Raw genomic sequence first — 22,946 nt, 5'->3', positions numbered from 1 at the left:
GCCATTTTTCTCCCTCACCTCCTAGCATAAACACTCGGCCGCCACCTGTGAGAACCAGTGTGCAGTGCCAACATTCACTACCTAACTTGCCTACCCCAAGCCCTGCCTACCTGGTGACTGAGCACATCTGCCCTTTGTAGTCAGCTTGCCTCAGTCTGGGGTCCCCTCCTCCAGAAGACACACAAACCTTGCCAACATCACAGCTCACATATTTTGAGGGACCTCAGTCCCAGTAGCAGCAGCAGTGGTGGTGGTGCTGGGCCCCCTCCCACAGAAGACCAGTGCACACCCTGTTAAAAATGTGTCCCCGCCCTCTGGCAATCAGGTCTTAGTAATGGCTGCATGTTCCCTCTTGCTAGAATGCAGATTTTGTAAGCCCTGCATGCTCTGCCCCCTCCAATATCCTCTTGGCTGGAGCCCATTCAAAGCACAGTCACAAGCCTGGCAGTGTCCAAGCAGTCAAAACGGGAGCCAGCACCACTCCAAAGTAACTCCTGCCTGGGGAGAGGAGAAGACAGCTACACCCACCAGTCAGACTGCAGCCCCAGCAGTGGGCTGGGGCAGACAATAGGTCCGACTGCAGGCCCGCCCACCAATGAAAGCTTCTCAGGGGACAATACAGGGAAAGCATGCTGAAGTTTGGTGCTACTTCATTTCTGGCAAATGCCTAGTCTGACTAAATTCAAGCCCAAGTCAGCCCCAGACTGGTCCACTAACACCACGGGGACAGAGCACTGTTCACAACAGCCAAAGAGAGCCACTGCCGATGACTGGACTGAAGGAAAAAGCAGCCAACACGTAATAGTAGGGTGCATGTAACACACATAGGAGACACCCCTGAAGCATCAGGTCCTGGTGAACGGGGGACACTGCACTGTAGGTCACTACAGGACCTGTTCTTCATAAAGCCATTACTTTCGAGAGTAGGAGACGTAGCTGACTCTCCTAACACATAGAAACAGATGCAGAGAGTTAGACAAAATGAGGAGACAGAGGAATATGTTCCAGATGAAAGAAAGGGACAAAATCACAGGAAGAGACCTTAATGAAACAGAGATAAGTAATATTCCTAATAAAGAATTAAAGTAATGGTCATAAAGATACTCACTGGAGTTGAGAAAAGAGTGGAAGACACCATGAAACCTTTAACAAAGAGATGAAAAAAGAACCAATCAGAGATGAAAAATACAATAAATGAAATTAAAATTGCACTCGGGAGAATAAAGAGTAGACTAGAGGAAGCAGAAGAACTAATTAGCATCCTGTTGGACAGAGTAATGGAAAGTAATCAAGCTGAGCAGGTGAGAGAAAAAAAAAATTATGCTACATGAGAATAGACTTAGGGAACTCAGCAACTCCATCAAGCATAATAACATTCACATTATAGGGATCCCAGAAGGAGAAGAGAGAGAAAAGGGGGTAGAAATTTTATTTGAAGAAATAATAGCTGAAAACTATCCTAATCTGGGGAAGGAAATGGATATCCACATCCAGGAGGCAGAGTGCTCCCAATAAAATCAATCCAAGGAGGTCCACACCAAGACACATAATAACTAAAGTTGCAAAAAGTAACAACAAAGAGAATTTTTAAATCAGCAAGAGAAAAGAAGACAGTTACATACAAGGGAAACCCCATAAGCCTATCAGTGGATTTTTCAGCAGAAACTTTGCAGGCCAGAAAGGAGTGGCATGATGTATTCAAAGTGCCAAAGGAAAAAATCTGCAGCCAAGAATTCTCTATCCAGCAAGGTTATCATTCATAATAGAAGGAGGGATAAAGAATTTCCCAGACAAACAAAAGCTGAAGGAGCTCATGACCACTAAACCAGCCCTACAAGAAATGTTAGAGGGATCTCTATGAGTGGAAAGGAAAGACCATAAGTAAGAATAAGAAAAGTAGGAATCACAAAAGCAGTAAAAATAAATATATCTATAAAAATCAGTCAGGGACTTACAAAAATAAAAGGATATAGAGTATGACACCATATATCTAAAAGGTGGGGAGTGGGAGTAAAGAATAGTTTCAAACTTAAGTGACTATCAACTTAATATACACTGCTATATGCAGAATATGTTATATACAAACCTAATGGTAATTATAAATCAAAAACCAGCAACAGATATGCAAAAAATAAAAAGAAAGGAATCCAAGTATATCACTAAAGAAATCCAACAAACTGAGAAAACAAGAGAAGAGAGGATCAGAGAAGAACTACAAAAAACACAAAACAGGTAACAAAATCACAATGAATACATACCTATCAAAAATTACTTTGCATATAGTGGACTAAAGTCTCCAATTAAAAGACATAGGGTGACAGAATGTATAAAACAAAACAAGACCCATCTATATGCTGCCTACAAGAGACTCATTTCAGATAGAAAGACACATGCATATTGAAAGTGAAAGGATGGAAAAGGATTTATCATGTAAACGGATGTAAAAAGAAAGCCAGAGTAGCAACACTTGTATTGGACAAAATAGATTTTAAAACAGACTATAACAAGAGACAAAGAAGGACACTATATAATAATAAATGGGGCAATCCAACAGGAGATATAACAATTGTAAACATTTATGTACTCAACATAGGAGCAACCAAATACATAAAACAGTTAATAACAAATATAAAGGAACTAACTGATAGTAATGCAATAATAGTAGGAGACATTAACACCCCACTTACATTGATTGACAGATCACCCAAACACAAAATCGACAAGGAAACAGTGGCTTTGAATGATGCACTGGGCCAGATGGATTTAATAGATATACTCTAAACATTCCATCCTAAAACAGCAACATACATATTCTGATCAAGTACACATGGAACATTCTCCAGAACAGATCACACATTAAGCCACAAAACAAGTCTCAACAAATTCAAAAAGATGTAAGTCATACCATGCATCTTTTCTGACCATAACACTATGAAACCAGAAGTCAATCACAAGAAAAAATTGGGAAAGACCACAAATACATGGAGCTTAAGTAACATGCTACTAAACAATGAATGAATCGACCAACTAATCAAAGAAGAAATCAAAAAGTACATGGAAACAAATGAAAATGAAAACACAATGGTCCAAAACTTTGGGGATGCAGCAGAAGCTCTTCTAAGAAGGAAATTTATAGCAATACAGGCCTACATCAAGAAGCAAGAAAAATATCAAATAAACAACCTAAAGTAACACCCAAAGGAGCTAGAAATAGAAGAACAAACAAAAGCCAAAACCAGCAGAAGGAAGAAAACAATAAAGATTAGGGCAGAAATAAATGATATAGAAACTAAAGAAAAAAAAAATAGAAAGACCAATGAAACCAGGAGCTGGTTCTTTGAAAAGATCAATAAAATGATAAACACCTGATCAGACTTATCAAAAACAAGCAAAAACCAAAAGAGAGGACTCAAATAAACAAAATCACAAGTGAAAGAGGAAAAATACCAATGGACACCACAGAAATACATTAAGATACAACTATGAAAAGTTATACGTCAACAAATTGGATAACCTAGAAGAAATGGATAAATTCCTAGAAACATACAACCTCCCAAAATTGAAGAAGGAATAGAAAATTTGAACACAACAATTACCAGCAATGAAATTGAATCAGTAATCAAAAAACTCCCAACAAACAAAAGTTAAGGACCAGATGGCTTCACAGGTGAATTCCACCAAACATTTAAAGGAGAGTTAATACCTATTCTTCTCAAACTATTTTTAAAAACATAGAAGGGAAGGGAAGCTCCCAAATTCATTCTATGAGGCCAGGATTATCCTGATGCCAAAACCAGATAAAGACACTACAAACAAGAACTACAGTATCTCTGATGAACACAGATGCAAAAGTCCTCAACAAAGTATACTAAATCCAACAATACGTTAAAAAATCATTCACCACGATCTTGTGGGATTTATTCCTGGGATGAAAGGGTGGTTCAGTATTTGTAAATCAGTCAACGTGATACATCATATCAACAAGAGAAAGGACAAAAACCATATGATCATTTCAATAGATGCAGAAAAAGCATTTCACAAAGTACAACATACATTCATGATAAAGACCTTCAACAAATAGGTGTAGAGGGAACTTACCTAAACAAAATAAAGGTGATATATGAAAACCCACAGCTAACATCATACTCAATGATGGAAAACTGAGAGCTTTTCCCCTAAGAACAGGAAAAAGACAAAGGTGTCCATTCTCACCACTTTTATTCAACATAGTACTGGAAGTCCTAGCCACAGCAATCAGACAAGAAAAAGAAATGGAAGGCATCCAATTTGGTAAGGAAGAAGTAAAAATTTCTGTATTTTCCAATGACATGATACTATATATAGAAAATCCTAAAGACTCCACCAAAAAATTACTAGAACTGATCAATGAATTCAGTAAGGTCACAGGATACAAAATCAATGCAAAGAAATCCATTATATTTCTATACACTAATAATAAAGTAGCAGAAAGAGAAATAAAAATAACAATCCCATTTACAATTGTACCAAAAATAATAAAATACCTAGTAATAAACTTAACCAAACAGGTGTAAGACCTGTACTCTGAAAACTATAAAATTTTGATGAAAGATGACACAAACAAATGGAAAGAGATTCCACACTCATGGATTGGAAAAACAAATATTGTTAAAATGCCTATACTACCCAAAGCAATATTCAGATTTCATGCAATCCCTATCAAAATGCCAACAGTGTTTTCCACAGAACTAGAGCAAATAATCCTAAAATTTGTATGGAACCACAAAAAACCCAGAATAGCAAAAGTAATCTTGAAAAAGAAGAACAGTACTGGAGGTATCACAATTCCAGACTCCAAGTTATATTACAAAGTGTAATAATCTAAACAATATGGTATTGGCACAAAAACAGATACACAGGTCAATGGAAGAGAATAGAAAACTCAGAAATAAACCTCCAATTACATGGTCAATTAATGTTCAACAAAGGAGGCAAGAATATGCAATGGGAAACCAATAGCCTCTTCAACAAATGGTGTTGGGAAAACCAGACAGCTATACGCAAAAGAATGAAACTGGACCACTTACTTATACCACACACAAAAATAAACTGAAAATGTTTTAAGGATGTAAATATGAGACCTGAAACCATACAAATCCTAGAAGAAAGCACAGGCAGTAATTTCTCTGACAATAACAACATCTTTCTAGATATATCTCCTGAGGCCAGGGAAATAAAAGCAAAAGTAAACTATTGGGACTACATCAAAATAAAAAGCTTCTGCACAGTGAAGGAAAGATTCAAAACTAAAAGACAACCTACTGAATGGGAGAAGATATTTGCAAATGACATATCCAATAAAGAGTTATTATCCAAAATAGATAAACAACTTATACCACTCTACACCCCAAAACCCCCAAATAATCCAATTTAAAAATGGGCAGAAAACATGAACAGACATTTCTTCAAAGAAGACATACAGATGGCCAACAGACACATGAAAAGATGCTTAACATCATTCATCAGGGAAAGGCAAATCAAAACTACAAAGAGATATCACCTCACACCTGCCAGAATGGCTAAAATCAAAAACTTAAGAAACAACAAGTGTTGGTGAGGATGTGGAGAAAATGGAACCCTCATGCCATCTTGGTGGTAATGCAATCTGGTGCAGCCACTGTAGGAAGACAGTATGGCAGTTCCTCAAATTAAAAATAGAACTACCCTGTGATCTAGCAATGCACTACTTGTGTATTTACCCAAAGAATACAAAAACACTATTCAAAGGGATATAAGCACTCTTATGTTTATTGCAGCATTATTTATTACAGCTAAATTATGGAAACAGCCCAAGTGTCCATGGATAAAGAAGTGGTAAATATATACACAGTGGAATATTATTCAGCCATAAAAAAGAACAAAATCTTGCCATTTGCAACAACATGGATGGATTTAGAGTGTATAATGCTAAATGAAATAAGCCAGTAAGAGAAAGACAAAGACCATATGATTTCATTCCTATGTGGAATTTAAGAAACAAAACAAATGAACAAAGGAAAAAAAAAGAGACAAAGCAAAAACAGAGGGGAGGTGGATGGAGGGATGGGGAAATAGGTGAAGGGGATTAAGAGTACACTTATCACAATGAGCACTGAGTAATGTACAGAATTTTTTAATGACTATATTGTACGCCTGAAACTAACATAACAGTGTATGTCAGCTACATTGTAGATTAAAAAAAATTAAAAATTAAGAAAATATACTACTCAAAATTCATTTCCATTATTTCCATCTATCTTCTCAGGATAAGAAAAAAATATATGTGCAAATACATATATATACACACATGCATGCATACATATTCTGGAAAGTCTCTGAAGATAAAAATTTTCTTAATAATTATTATTTTGCATCACTGGCCTAAATATGTCTGACTAACCTGCATAATACCCTCAGATATTTTAAGAAGAGGGAACAAATGTCCCATCCAGATTAAGGGGAGAATTACTCTCCTCAACTACCTCCTACCCTAGCAAAAAATAAAAACCACACAAACAAAGCAAGGAACCAAAAAGCCTCACACACATAAGAAAAGGATTCTCACTCTTGTGGCAAAACAAAAAACTGAAGAAAAAAAAAAAAAAATATATATATATATATAAACTTTTTTTTGGTCAGTAGTTTTCCATCTGTACTCCTATTTGGAGAGATCACATAAGGTCCCAGCATAATGACTAGTACCATCCCCTTTCATTTCCCAAATTGCCGATTTGGTTGATATAAATTTATACTATTCATGTACCAGCCTCACTATGACTGATTACTGTATATATAGTAAATGGAAATGTAACTACAAAGATTGCAGCCAGAGAGCTTTACTCTTCTTCATAATAGTGTGGTATGGAATCCTGCGAGATTCAGAAGGAAAATGGCAGGTACACAAGATGACTCATTAACTGCCCTGTAATCTAGATCCACCACCATCATTAAGTTTCTATTTTACTTTAGTCATCTGTAAAGTAGAGATAACACATAATTTTAGTAACTTCATAATATTTCTTTAAGACTTTGATAATACAAGATGGAACAATTTTGAGTGTTATAGAGTGCTTTAAATATCTTAATTATCTTCTTATTGGTAATCTAAACATTATCTACTTAGAGTATTTAGGATTATCTTTTTCCTCCTTGACTATGGTATATAGATTCATGAAGATCATAATATCTTCAGGCCATGATGTAATATACCATTTGAGAAGGATAATATTATCTTTAAAACTAATTTTTGAGCTTAGTTCATTTTTATAGTAGGAAGGATCGTGTGGTATTATTTTATTCCTATAATTTCCTTAGATACCTTTCTTCTGATATAATCTGAAGAAAAGTAAAAAAGACCACTTTACTCTCTTAAAGTTCATTTCTCCCAACATGGAAATAGTTCCCAAATTGCTCAAAGTTTAGTTGCAAACAAAAGACATTCAGAAAGATGTCTCTAATTTTCCTGGAAATAAATGATTTATGTTACTCAATGACTTTTTATCATGATGAACTACACCTTGTTTATGAATGACTTAAATAAGAAAGATGCAATAAGTAGCAACAACAATAAGATTTTAGTTTTCATCTCCCTACCATGACTAATCTCCCAAATCTTTAATTAGTCGTCAAAATTCTTACAGCCTAACTTTCCACCTACCAAAATAGTACGGCTCTCTAACCTGTTTTAGCAAGACTTTTTAATTACTTCTTAAACCCAGAACATCCACATCTGAGGTAAGAGTTGATTTCACTTGGCTGTTTGGCAAGGTCATCTCTTTTCCTCTTACTTTGAAGAGAACAATTCCTTTAGCTTTGTCTGATCCTGGATGACACTAGAAGAAAGTTAACAGGGAATAAATATGCAGAGATGAGGCATGTTTGCCTTGTTCTTGGCCCTGCATAAAGCACTGGTTTTAGTAGTTCCAAAACACTATTTGTATTATACAAAGATGCTACTTTTTCAACACGATTTTGAAGACTTTGATACAACAGTGCACTTTAAAAAATGTAGCAATTGCTGTCATGGTGTGCAACTGTAGGCAAGCTACTGGCATTGATAAAACTCTCCAGAAAGCCTGACTTAACCTTCTTGATTGTTGAGGAATACAGAGAAAGAGAAAAATCTTTCCATGTGGCCTCAGTTCAAAGGAACACAGAGCCAGATGGAAATATTGCTATCACAAGATAGGCATTTGCAACAGAAGGAAGGTCAGAGAAAAGACAACAAACCAGCCACCACCACCAAGGGATTCTTTTAAAAGTAGTTAGCCTCCAAGAATAGTCGTACTGAGCAAACTGTCAAAAAATCTCAAGTTCTTGGGGCGTCTGGGTGGCTCAGTCATTAAGCGTCTGCCTTCGGCTCAGGTCATGATCCCAGGGTCCTGGGATCGAGCCCCGCGTCGGGCTCCCTGCTCAGTGGGAAGCCTGCTTCTCTCTCTCCCTCTCCCACTCCCCCTGCTTGTGTTCCCTCTCTCGCTGTGTCTCTCTCTGTCAAAAAAATAAATAAAATCTTTAAAAAAAAAAAAAAATCTCAAGTCCTTCCCTGGTAGCTCTCTGGCTGAGAAAGAGATCTACACACTCTCTCGGGGAATGCTAGGGATTCCTTTAAAATATGGTAACCTCCACAATGAAGGGCATTATTACCTCATTATTGCTGCAGAGCATGTAATGAAAGGAAGGTAGATGTTACTCCTGAAAGGGTTAATTCTGCACCTCTCCTTACACCTAATTAACACCAGGAAGGCTTTAGGCAAAAGGGAAAATAGGACTCTTGGGATTAGGTAATCTCATCCCTGACTCCAAGCAAACCCAAGGAATACCTGTCAACCAGATAGAAGGCAGCAGCGTTTAGGATTTGCAATCTGATTTTTAAGTCCTTCTGTGGCAAAATAGATGTGGAGGCAGGAAAGGCATTTGCTTCAGCTAAGCTTCAGATTTCTAGAGGGCCATTAAATTAAATTCACAGTCTCTGAGAAATCTAACAAGTATTTGCTTTTGCATTGAGTCGAATCTCACTAATTTGGACTAAGGAAGAGAAAGACAAATTTTGATTTAAAAAGTATCTTTAAAGAAATGCAAATGCCTTGAAAGCAGGTAAATAGAATGTGGCCTCAGGAGATTTAAATAATGACTTATAATTAGAATATCAATTTGTAGTCAATTTATTGCCTGTTTATAAGGGCAAGAAATGACAGCTATCGATGGGAAGGGCTGTCACGCAGTAAAGGGTGCCAACCTGTTTTACGGCGCTCAAGAGGGCAGAGTTAACACCCATGGACTGATGTTTCAGAGGGCTGATGGTGGCTTCTTCTGGATATGGATTTCCCATTTCCCATGAAGAAGTGAGCCTCCCGTCATGCAACACAGTCCATCTACGCAATGACCGTCTCTAAGGGATGTTGGGTAAAGAATTCCGCACTTCGTAAGATTTTGAATTAGCTCAGTACTTTAAAAAAATTTTTTTTTCCAACCCGAAATTTTGAAAACCTGAAATCTTCCTCAGAATTTCAGTATATACAACAGACGGGAGAGCTGAAATGATTCCTTGGTGAGTCAGAATTTTCACTACTTGGGAAGAACATACTATGGTTCAATTAACTGCTCTAGTACTTGATCGAGGCCTTATGCTTCACAGAGAACAGAGGGAAAGCTTACTCCAAGCAGTGGCTTTCTGATGGAGAATAATGGTTTCGAAGTACTAGGGATGATTATTTAATTGAAAACAAAGAAACAAAAAGCCCAGTCCCCCCTGAAAATTTGTACCTTAAATTTAATAGCTTCTTCTTATTTTTTTAACTAAAAGAACTGTTAACTTCAACTTATGGGTGAACTAACAACTATGTCACAAATTAGATTCAGAGATGCGGAAATTTTCCAAAGACTTAGTAATTGCAGTAGCCAGCTTCCAAGATGGGCCCAATGGCTTCACCTCCTGGTATTCATTCCCTAGTGTGTGGTTCCCCCCGCCCTGCATTTAATTAAGGCTTGTTAATAGAACACTGTGGATGGGATCATGTGTGTTATCTGAGGCAAGGTTATAAAAGGAGTCACAGCTTCCAATTTGGCCTGTTGGATCATTTGCTCTGGTGGAAACCAGTGCCATGTCCTGAGGTCACTCGAGCCTCCTTGTGGAGAAGCCCAGCGATGAGGAGCTGAGGCCCCCCACCATCAGTCACGTGTCTGAGAGATCTTGGAAGCAGAGCCTTCAGGCTAGCCTGATCTTCAGAAGACAGTCACCCAGCCAACATCTGACTGCAACTTCGTGACTGACCCTGAGTCAGAGCAGCCCAGCAAAGCTGCTCCAAAGTTCCTGATCCAAAGAAACTGTGAGATAGTAACTGATGATTGTTGTTTTCAGGCACAAAATTTTGTGATAATTTGTTGTATAGCAGCAAAACAGAACAAAACAGACAAACAGTAATACATTACTCTTTCTTAGAGATTTTCTTCTAGACCCACTCACTGTTGAGGATGGTTAAGAAGATGGCCTCAAACATCTATAAGCATCATGAGAACATGAAACCACATCGGTTTCCCACTCCTATATCCCCTATAGTTCCCACAGTTCTTGGAGAAGTTCATGTAGATTCAATACCATTTTATTGACTAGATGAACAAATAAACAAGATTAAATATTGCCAAAAGTGAAAATGGATGAGATCACATTGAGCCACTGAAGAGCTGTTTTATTACAAATCTCAAATTTCCATTCTAAAAAAGTAAGTAGTTTTTTGAAGGAGGAGGTAGAGGATTTCCCTAAATTATTAATTCTCTACAAAATATAAATAACATTTGTCTTATAGTCAGGAAAGGCATTTCTAACATGGTCTGATTTAAACTCGAAGCTAAAGAACACTGTATGCTCTTCCCTCTGAAATGAATCTCGCTTTCAGGCTTCAGGCTAAATCCCCTTATCCTGCAAGACTCAGCAGAGTTGTAACATCGATCTGCAGGTAGCCTCTCCTGATTCCTTTAGTCTAGGTTTCGTGGCACAATGCATTTGAAAGAATGGCACATCCAGTTTTCTTTTTTAAAAAAGCATTGCTGTTTTTACAAAAAAGAATGCATGCTTATTTAAGAGGAGTAACAATATATGACAATGGCTACTAAATTATTCTCTTCCTGCTACTAAAATATCTAAGTGAGTGATGATCAAATGGTAAGTGCTCACACCAACGGGTCTAAAAGCAGAAGAAGGCACTGCTATGTGTTCTTATATAGGTTTATGCAGAATATCACATTCTATATACAGAATAATAGTTTCAAAACCCTTCTAAATGCCAAGCTTCATTTCTTTATTTGTATATTATCATCTTCCCTTCTCCCCTGGCATATTGCTTTAACTCAACTAGTGTATTATTTTAATTGTACTTTAGGGAAATCATTATTTTTGCAATATGAATGACTTTTTTAGCCTCTGAACTGGTGTCTAGGCTTAAGCAAATTCACAAACAGAATATTCTGTAAGTAGGAATGAACATTTTCATGTACATGTGAATTGCACGCACTGATGATTACATGACTTGTGCCTACCACCTTAGAAGAAAGGGGTGCCATTAATTATTTAGGTCAACAAACATTTATTGGATGCTGACTAAAGGTGAGCCATTGTGCTGGGTTTCAGATTCCGAAGATGAGGCCAGTAAATTCTCTACTTTCTGAGAGTTTAGAGTTTAAGTAATTGAAAAGGAACAAATCAATTAAGGCCATGTGACCTTTATCTTAAACATTTTTAAATAGCTGGACATCCTCTGAGATCCAGCTCATGGAGGAGTTCCACCTGCTCAAAAAAGGGTACAGAATATTTTCCAACTAGATTAACTTGGCTAATTGACAATGGCAAGGAAGTTTCAACTCAGGAATAGCTAGGTTATGTGTTAGAATATTTGAATTTTTAAAACTCACTCAGCATAATGATGGGAAAACTTGCTTGAACTCTTGCAGGTTTTTAGGTGCAATAAACATGGAAGCTTGAGAGAATAAAGGAGACCAAGTCTGTCTTGGTCTAAATAGCCAGAGACAATAGACACCAGAGACATTTTACCCTCCCCAGTGTGTTAATACGGCCACAGTGAGCTGCTCTACACACACTTCAGCTCTGAAGTGACTTCATTAGTCCTCTACACGTCTAGCCTGGAATAAGTGATTCCTTCTTTCAGGTAGAATATTCCTAGACACTGTGTTATAAGGTGGGGAGGTGAAAAGTAAAATCATGACAGCTTAGCTGTCCATCTGGACAGGGGCAGAAATGGGCAAAGAAAACTGCAGAGCAGTGAGTAGTCAAATAGATATATTTTCTAGGAACTACTAAATGTGTGGCAGTTGGCAAAGCTGATAAAAAGAGGCATTGCTAATACTACAATTTGGTCTAACATCTAAATTTTAAAATGAACCAACTCCCAAGACCCAGGACTAGCTAGAAAAACAAATTTTTTGAGTATAGTTTTTAAGTGTTTTTTAAACTAAAACATATGTAATTCAAACATATTTCTGTATGTTCTTTGGAACTGCACGTAGAACATATACAGTGGGTAAGAGAAATTTTGTGGGAGCACGTCTGCTTCTTACTTAGAAAACTGTGTTTAGCCCAGCAAAAGAACTGAATCAATCCTGTATTTGTCATTATAATAGAGCTGATAGTAATGGTTTTTAAATGGGCTTTTTGTACTCAAGAATTATAGTACCAATTTGTCATGAGTGATAACTTGAACCAATATCTAGAGAAAGGAAAATTTCAGATGGGGGGAAGCCTTCTGTCTTTATTTTCACAGGAATATATTGATGTGCACATTACTTTCATTATTTCACCTAAAGTGAATTTAATATGTAAAGGAGAATATCTCAATAAATAGCTTATTAGGAAGAAAAAGGTAGTCTGAATCCTGATCACTAGAGAAGAGAGTATATTAAAAAAATTGGAAGTAATACGATTACCAAGTATTTTAGAACTAAATCGTAGGACTTACGTGGTCTACTCAATGATAATACAGTCATTTATGGCTGCAAAGAATAGTCACTGAAGAAAGTGTACCTAATCTACATTAACTCTACAGAATTGGCAGTTAACAAGGAAACCACAGGTTTCCTTTTTCATATCCAAAATGGAAATAAAGAGCCTCCTACTTTTATCAACTAAACACCCTGTATTTATTTATAAATGCAAACAAGCAGCTAGAATTATGTACCACACGCATCCCAGAATTTCAGTTTCGGGAGAACAATGATGGTCATGCTGCCTCACGCCGCCAAGTCACGGACAAGGCTCCCAGAGGTTAAATGAAGTGTCCAGAATCACTGAGCTCGTCGGGGACAAATCCAGGGCTAGAACCTGGGGCGTTTTCCATTATCCCAGGCTTGATCTAAGGTCAGTGCTGTCTAAGGCAATGCAGTTTTGTAGTTCTAGCAACAGAGCGAGATAAAGCTACAACACTTAACTCTGGTTCACACCAACAAGACCACCTGAGGTCATAACAGGTCTAGCTCCAAAGCTTTGCAGATCAGCACATTACGGAAGCGCCATTAAACTGTAAGGGGAGGGGAAACCATAAAAAGCAAATAACTGTTTAGGAAAAAGAAAAAGGAGACAAAGCTCTCTGAGTCAGCTGGAACTTTAATCAGCCCGGGGCCGATTTTGTGAAGGCAAGTCACGTGCCCAGGGAGAGTGCTACATCATTTTCTTTCTGAACTGTGCTTCCTTTGAGGGATACAGAATGTAAAACTGCCTTATCCAAACATGGAGCTGTTTGGCACTGGCAGAAGTCTAAAAAAGGGAGCTGGGAATGAGCTACCTCACCACGTAATCTGCTCCCCTGTAACCGGATGCACCATATTTCCAGCCATTCCTGTGGCTTGAGCAAGGCAAGTGAATTTTTGTCAACCCCCTTTAATTAATCTTGCCGTAAGTCCTATGGTGGGGTGGGCGAACTCCTCACACATTAAACAGTGGAATTACTCACCGGGTGGCTTTTCCCAAACACCCCCAACCCCAATTAAAGAGCTGTATTTGGTTTGGGTTTCCTCAAATGGCGCTCTTGTTAACACTCATCAAACACAGGAAAAATAAAACAGCAATTTAACTGCGTTCGCAGTGTGAAAGGCTTGTGCAAATAATCAGCACATTTCTAACTGGTTAGTAATAGGCAGAATGCAAAAAACAAATGACCAGATTTATACCACTGGGCAGGTCTGAAAGCAACATTACAGCTGAAATATATTCATTGACAATTTAAAGCAAGCCTTTCGGTGAATAATTGTTTACATAATGGTGAAGAGCGCTCGCGCAGCACAACTGGGATCCATTTACAATGTGTTAACCAAATAACGCGTGTTTACAAAAGAGTTTGAGTTCGTTTTTTTTGGAGAAAAGAATCGTGGCGCTCATGCCAACAAAAGCAGAGCAGTATGTACAGTTAGTAAATCTCTTCTTAGCTGCAAAATCGGCGTCAAGATGTTTGGGCCCGTAAACTACGCCAGCCTAAGTCATTCTCATTAAATTGCTGTGTGAAGGTAGCATTCTCAGACAGCAGGTTGCTCCATTCTCTCTCTCTCTCTCTCTCTCTCTTTTTTTTTTTTTTTTTGAAATCAGCCAAATAATGAGCTGGGGGTGAAGTTCCTTAACCAGACCAAGGGAAGAAGAAAGCGGAATCATCTTAAAACGGCCATCCTGGATTTAATAGCCTACCACAAAACCCTAAGCAGGTCAACTTCATGGTTCAGCAATTCCTAAAAGCCTTGTCTACTTCTCCAAAGCTTATCGGTGACGGCTGGTATATAAGAGCTCCCAATGAGGACTGATTTATAGCACGGGAGGGCTTTGCGGTGACAAAGGAGGGCCAGGGTCCTTGAGAGCTTTCTGTATTTTTTTAGATCCCAGAAGATGATGTGGTTCTGTGATAGGAATCTCGTACACTTGTGACATAAACAGGTCACAGCGCCTGCAAAAGCTTATGCGGGAGTCAGGAGCAATCTCTCTCTCTCTCTTTTTTTTTTCTGGGTCACAGTCAGATTTTATTGAGTCAAACTATCTAATTGAACACAAACCATGTGATAGGACCCAAACAGCATGCATTAAAAATGAAGCGGAATGGGGCCGGGTTTGTCTCAGGCTGGGGCTGTTACAGGGATATGTTTTAGGCGTCACCTGAATACAAATGAATTTTTTTTTTTCTGCATTGACAAAAGTCAGGGAGGAAAAAGAAAGTTGAGAATAAAACAAAACAAAAAAACCAAACCACAAATCTAGTTTCATGCTGCATGTATCTGTTGTGAAGCAATATGTTGGCTAAATAGGAAAAGTCAGGTGAGTTAAAGTCTCGTGGCAGCTTGATTTAAACCATGGCTACACAAACCAGAGCCCTGTCCAGATCTCAGGAAAGTGAATTATATATAATAACACTTACAGTTTCCTAGTACTATTAGATTTGCCTTCTTACATAAATGCTTAAGTTATGATAAAAAACAGGGCCATGTCAGTTTCTTTCAGCCTCAGCACATTTGCTATTAGCATAAGAAATGCTGCTTATGGCAGAGCTAGTCGGGCTTGAAATTTCTGAATTAATGGATTTGATTTCCTCTCGAGACAAACCATCAGCCTTGCAGTAATGGAAATAGATATAGTTGGTAAAACAAATAAAAAGCTGGCATGCAGATAAAATGGGTTTCAGTTTAAAATAGTAATGTTGTAATTGAAGTGAACAATTACAGGGTTGCTCCTAGGCACAAAAGAAATACCATGAAAATGAAGTAATGTTTTTGTTAAGTATAGTCATTTCATGAAAATGTAGAGCTGCAGATGTCATTGTCTGCCAAAGGGAAAACTATACTTATTCTTTTTTACAAAGATCATTTAATAACATTTGGCTAATTTTAATAATAATTGCTAATATTAACCCTATATTTCACTGGGAGTTTGAAGACAAAGACTCCCTGCCCCCCACCCCCCCCCACCCCGCCGCCCGTTCTTTGCCTTCAATTTGGTAGAGAGCCAACAAGAGCAAGTTCCTGTAAAAAAGCTATTGGCAATGAACTATCAGAAATCCCTGTACCGGTAGCAGCCTTCTCCTTTTTAATGTCTTATTTCTCTTTCTTTGTCAAGCATCTGTTATCAGAAATGGAGCCTGTGAGCTAGCAATTGGAGTGGCAGGAGGGACTGAGAATAAAGGAGGGGGGTGGGGTGGGGAGTGGGAACCCCAAGACAGGAAAGTCAGCTCTGGAATGTTCAAATCTGATTGAATCCCTTCAGAGAGACAGAGAGAGAGAGAGAGAGAGAGAGAGAGAGAGAGAGTGTGTGTGTGTGTGTGTGTGTGTGTTTCAACTTGTCTGTGAACCATATGAAATTCAAAACAGAAACTTCCATTTTTAGAGCTTGAAATCTTTTCATGTTCCGACACACACACACCCCGAGGCAGCCAAGGCCACAGGATGTCACAAGAAACGTAAGTGTCTCACTGAGCCTGAAAAGGCAGTGACACAAATTCGCTCTAACAAAATGCTCAGCTGGGCCCCAGCCCACCACCGGGCCCTCCCTCCCACTCCTTGGTTTCACTGCAATGCAGGAAGAGACACGCACTCTGTTTCCTCCTCAGGTTTTAGTAATTAAAACAATATTGTAGCTCTGTGAAATTTTATTTGGGAATATGCTGTACTTTGTTCCCTACAATGCTGACTGCCGCACACAGCCTTTTTGGCTCGTGGCTCGTTCGGCATCTTCTTTATCGGAAGGGAAGGAAGCCCTTCTCCCGGGGTTGGGTGGGTTTTTTTTGTTTTGTTTTGTTTTTTCTTTTTTCCTCTGTATCGCAATAGAGGAGTGAGAAAATGAAAGGCCCCCTAACAAAGGATTGAGCTGTGACTTCTTAAGAGAAAAGGTTAAATCGCCCGGCTGTGTGTCTTGGAGTGAGACAGCAAGAAGGGCCGCTTCCCTTTTTACTCGGTTAGAATAATTCATTTCCTAACGCAGCCTACCTGTGACAGTCACAGGTGACCTCCCAGCCTGCTAAGCTCGGATGATTTCCCTTTCCCGTTGTCCAAGTACAGCTCCTGCCAGAAGACAAATATACTGCAAGCCGGAGACGTATCTGTAGTGCCGAGGAAAAGGAGCCTGTCTACATATGTCATTTTAAAGCCTCGCGCGGAGATTTTACTGCTTTCTTCACACTCTCACACTTACATAAATACACCCACACAGTACAGGCAAGTCCCCGAGACTCCCAAGCCTTTCTCTTCCATTAGGAGACATTTTAAAACAAATTAGCACCCTCCCCCAAAGCCTATTGGCCTAAATGTGTTTATGACTTTGTTTGCTGTTTTAAAAGCTCTTCCTAAAGGCTTCACAATGAGGCTGGGGAGTTCCTGCCGAATGGAGCACAACCCTGGTGTGTCGAGGAATACACACATCTGACAAAGACCTAAATCTTTCTTCTTCTTTTTTTTTCTTCTTTTTTTTCCTCCTGACACAGCGGCTGGTGACACATAAATGTACTTTTTTCTTTTGACAGAGTAATAAAAATCTCATTATCTCTGAATAGGCAGCAATTTCGTTATCTAATCTTTTTACCGAAAGGTTAGTTAATTAATCAGAAACAAATCCTGATTATTATTTCAATAGAATTAGAAAGACAAATCACCAGAGTACCGCTAAATAGGGCGGGCCTGCGGTTTCACCTGCCTCATTGACATGCAGGCCCCGGGACTGTCAGGGCTCCGGGAAGCAGACAGCCTTCGGAACAGTAGCCAGCAGATGGCTGCTCTGAGCGGCCAGCCTGCCTCCCCCCTAATGCCGATGATCCCATTACCTCACTGAATCCGTTACCAGGGTAACTGTTAAATTGCTGTGAAAGGCATGGTAATAAAGTAACCTGTCACACTGGCAATAAAAGGAGCAGAATTTTCCTGTTCACTGAACTTTGCAGCTCATCAATACTCACTTGATGGAGAAATTCACCACTACTCCAGGGTCCGCTGCAGGAATCTTTCCATAAGGCTTCTGAAATGCAAACGAAAGTTCATGTAAACACAAGAAAGATATAATTAAAAGCTGGATTCTTAGCTGCACAGAGCCCACGCTTCCCTCTTTTCTGTGCAAGGTAATGGAAGCCTGAAGAACATCAGATCGCTTTCTTTGTTGTTGTTTTTTTAATTTAAAGCATGCTAGACAAAAATAACCTTTGCTGGTGAAAGACAGCTGTGATTAATTCAAGACTGGGAAAACAAAGCACAAAGAAAAAAAAAAATCCCTTGTTCCTAAAATCTGTCTTTTTCAGATCCTATCTTATTGGCTGTTTTCATTAAAGGGTCATGGTACTTAAAAAATGATTTGGATTTGAGCATTTAACAGTAAGAATGGAAAGCCTCGGTTCTAACAAGCGTGAGGAGTTGAAAACAAGTCTCCCCACCTCCTCCCCTGCCCAGCAGTTAGGGTCCATCAGCTGTAGCTGTGAAGAGATAAATATGCACGCTGAATGGATGCATAGGACTTTGTCCCCACCACCCCCCTCCTTCTGTAAATGCCCTTCAAGGGTTTCTGTGTCAAGGATTCTAGCGGTGGTGACACTATCAGATACAACATTTGCTACAATTAACTGAGGTTCTTTAAGGTACGAAAAGAGAACAGCAAACACTCAGCATTAAAGAAGAAATAAGCAGAAACCCCCATTTATTTCAATTACGTTTTGCAGCCAGCCCTATGAACATACATGGAAAGTGGGATATATCTATCTAGCCCTCATTATTAGCCATTTGCAGACTTCACGCTTTTGGCTCCATTTGGCGCTGTCATTAATTAGGTGGTATTAACCTTAGAATGCGTTAGAGCTTGCCTATTGAAATAACTTTGGGCACACTTTTTTCTCCCTCCCTCCCTTTGACTTGCAAGTGCTTATAGCTCGTTATTAAAAAACTGACAGTATTTCTTTGACCAGGCGGCAGCAGATGTGAACCGTTCTTCTAGTGGTAGCTACAACCCATGAAGGAGTTGTCCTCGTTACACACAGCAGAGCATCTCTGGCTGGCCACGTCAGGTAGGGCCTTGGATTGGTGCCTTAGAAATGATGGTGCTTTTCAGAATGAGGTCGCAATGTGCTGCACGTGGAAAAGCAGATGAGATTTCAGCCAGAATCAGGCAAATAAAGGCTCTGGCTTCATGATACCCAAATCTGTTTAAAAAAAAAAAAGAAATCTTTTCTGTCCTGTCGAAAATAATTCTCAAACATGGGGTTACGGCATACACATATACAAACACACACACACACAAACACGCATGACATAACTCGTAAAATGTGTATTTTACTGCTGATGCTAAGCAGGAGAGAGAGTAGAATTGCAGAGGTAACTGCTTGTGAACAACTTCAAGCCCACACACGGTATGCTGTCACCCCTTTGAAAGTTCCCATGGGTGTCAGGACGGGAGAAAGTCTTTTTTACTCCAGGGATTATCTAACTAAGTTTGGAAGAATAAGATATAAGTAATCACCAAATACAAACTAGGCCTTTAGATTAGATTCCATAAATACCAACGGAGCCAGCGCATTGGAAGTAGAAAATGAAAAATGGTGACCTTCTGGTCAACTGGATGATCCAGTCCCTCTCTAAAGATAACAGTATTTCTTACTCAACTGCTTTCCATTATTTCCACAAAGCTGAGGAGAGTTCACTGCTGTCAAAATATTTCAACTTTCAAGAAAATCCCCAATCAGAACTTTGACTAGAAAATTCCTATTTTTGAAATCCAATTGTGGTAGTTTGCTAGGACTGCCATGACAAAGGACCACAGACTTGGGTATTCTAAACAACAGAAATCGATTTTTTTTTTCATAATTCCGAAGGCTAGATGTTGGAGATCAAGGTGCCAGCACAGTTGATTTCTTCTAAACCTCTCTCCTTGTTTTGCAAATGTCTGTATTCTCCCTGTGTTTTCTTCACATAATGGTTCTGTGTCTGTGTATTCGTGTCCTCTTCTTAAAGGATGACGGTCACATTGGATTAAGGCCCACCCTAATGACTTCATTTTAACTTAATTGTCTCTTTAAAGACCCTCTCTCCAAATACAGTCAAATTCTGAGGTTCTGAGTGTTAGGACTTCAATATATGATTTTTGTGGAGGACACAATTCAGCCCAAAACACAACTTTACTGCAAGATGAATCTTGGCAATGACCATAATTATACAGTGCTTTCAATGGAAAAGGCACACTTATGGGCCATTTCAACTTATTAACTTATTGAATTCTCACAGTATCCCTATGAGGTAGGTAGTATTATGATCTCTCTTTTACAGATGAGACATGAAGGGAGAGAGGTTAACTCACTCATGCAGTACCTAGTGGAGCTAGGGTTGAAATCCAAGCAGTATCTGATGTTTCTGCTTGGACAGTCAGAGGTTTCCTGGTGAGAAAATGCCCTACTTGGACTCTGGACCTGTAAAGTAGAAGCAGTTAACTAATAAGAGTCAGAGTCTTGTCACCCCTAGGAATGCAAACCATCCTCATAAGATCAGACTTATATAAATGTCCTATGGATACATACCTATTCTCCTACCAAAGGGTTTTGCCAGGCCTTTCTGTCAAACCACTTGGATTTGAAATAACAAAGCAGGCTTTATCATCTAGAGAAGGTCCAGGGACTGAAGGAAAGCAAAGTTTGAATAACTTCACACACTAGTGCAAAATAGATCAGCATGAGTCTCTGGGGATCTGGAATAATCAGCAAGACAAAGTTGGAAAACTTCTGGAAACACTGTAATCTGTTTGTTTTGGCCATGGTTGCTGTTTACCCCTTCAGCCACCTTGAGCGTGAAAAGTGAAACTGAAAAAAAGTCTCGGTCTGTGTATTTCCCAGAGCTCTAAAGAAACGATAACTTGCAGATCACCTCCTATTTGGAAGCTACTCTTGGGAGACCAAGACCATAAGACTCAGTGGTAGCCCTAAGGAGTAAAACTCTGCCCAGGCGCTATACATAAAACTCAGAATTCTGTACGAAAGAAGTGAGGATTTTAGTACTGGTAGCTGAGGCTCAACCAAGGGAAGAAACCTTCGGGCATCTTCCTATTTGTTCTCTCTCTCTCTGTTTCTCTCTGTGGGTGTGAGTATCTCATAGCTTTGTGAAAGGGTAAAGCAATAGAAAAAAATATTTTTTTTTCACATTTTCTCTTCCTGTTCCAATGAAATGAAGTAGTTCCTCCACAGGGCCCATTATGCCTAGTTGATTGATTTTCCTAATCGGGCATTTTTAAAAACAATTGAGCTCTGTGAACTTCTGGATGTTTTTTTCACTGCAAACTTGAGAGGCACACACCCACTGATTTTTGTATTTTTAGGCTATGTTATTTGAACACAGATTAAGGCAATTTTTTTTCATGCCTTCTATTGACATATAATTTTCTACCCTGAGTAATTTTTCTTCACTTCTCATGTACCTGCATTTAGACCTAACGAGGAACTGTGGTTCTTTGTGGAGCATCTGAAACTTAGCAGTGCAAGGCTGTGTGTCTAAAACCATTATCACACGTCCAAACTGGAACACCCTAACCGTGATGCTTATCAACACAGAGCAAGCTCTCTTCTCCTGAATGTGCGAAAAGACATTTGACTTGCCAAACAGTTATTTGATCATCCAAATCAGCATTTGCTTCAACTTGGCTGAAATCATGTTAGGGCCTAAAGAGGAGGAAGCCTGAGGAAGGTGGGAGAGGACAAGTGGGGCAATTGTGATTTGGCATATTAACCCAAGATACAGAGGTGTTTTCTAAAACTGCATTTCTTCCCCTCAAATACTCTTTGAAACAAGGTGTCCGAAAAAAACCCCGATTTACTAGCACTTAATATAGTGGAATTTGCATGGGTGTTCTCCTAGTCTATTATTTTTCCTTACCACAATTTGGTCACAAGGTAACAAATGAATCCCATGGCTTTGGAACATTGCTGATGCTAAAACATCTGCTACCGGCTTACAAGTTTTCCAAACAGAATAGTTAGGCATGCAAGTGAGTGGCTGAAAAGCATATTCATGTATGTAGTGAAAAGGCTAGAAATGTAGGGTGCCTGGTTGGCTCAGTTGGTTAAGCAACTGCCTTCGGCTCAGGTCATGATCCTGGAGTCCCTGGATCGAGTCCCGCATCGGGCTCCCTGCTCGGCGGGGAGTCTGCTTCTCCCTCTGACCCTCCCCCCTCTCATGTGCTCTCTCTCATTCTCTCTCTCTCAAATAAATAAATAAAATCTTTAAAAAAAAAAAAGGCTAGAAATGTATTATTATTATTATTATTATTTGGTCATTTCTGGGTAGCAGGATTCTAAGTAATGTTTTCATTTAATCTAGGTTCATTTCTCATTTTCAAGCAGTAGATATAGATGTGAATGTAGATGACGTCCTCATCTGTATTTCCAGCCTCGACATCTTTTAAGTGGTTAGCTGTTTCCATCTCTCATCTAGCTGTCCTAACCTGGAAAACTCAAAAGGTTCTAAGCTGAAGTCATTATAGGATCCAAAGATTCCTGTTTCCCTTATTTCTGCTCATCTAACCACATTCCTTTCGGCTACCCAAATCTACAGGCTGGCAAATCTGAGGTCATTGTTGGCTTCTGGTCTCTTGCTTCTCACAAGTGATCAGTCAAGGCTGGTGGGCAGTGTCACTGTGGGATCTATACATTACAGTCCTGCCTTGGATCATCTGCAGGACTAATACCCCCAGTCTTTGTTGTTTCTTATCTGAACTCCCACATGAGCGATCAATTAGCCAACTGGCTCTATATTTTTTAAAACATATTTTCCCTCTCAAGTTATGATATCTGTAAAGGGTGTTATAAATAGCTCTGTCATAACCTCAATTAAACATATTATATAAAGTGTTCTTCTTAGATGTGCTAAATCATGATGAATAGTGTACCCAATCTATTTTTTTTTTTTGAGAATTATAGGCATTTTGAGCAGTAATCTTCAGC

At 39.0% G+C, this 22,946-nt stretch overlaps 1 protein-coding gene across 1 annotated transcript in view; it reads right to left on the bottom strand.

The window, feature by feature from the left end:
• Positions 1-22,946, bottom strand: part of LOC144381148 (uncharacterized) — a 638,603-nt gene that overhangs the window by 530,556 nt on the left and 85,101 nt on the right. Inside the window, exon 2 of the mRNA XM_078067564.1 lies at positions 17,940-17,998. Within this exon, the coding sequence (XP_077923690.1) occupies positions 17,940-17,998 (59 nt within the window). The remainder of the gene's footprint in view (positions 1-17,939; positions 17,999-22,946) is intronic.

This window comes from Halichoerus grypus, chromosome 2, assembly GCF_964656455.1.
Source record: "Halichoerus grypus chromosome 2, mHalGry1.hap1.1, whole genome shotgun sequence".
NCBI lineage: Eukaryota > Metazoa > Chordata > Mammalia > Carnivora > Phocidae > Halichoerus > Halichoerus grypus.
This window is presented reverse-complemented; position numbering and strand designations above follow the sequence as displayed.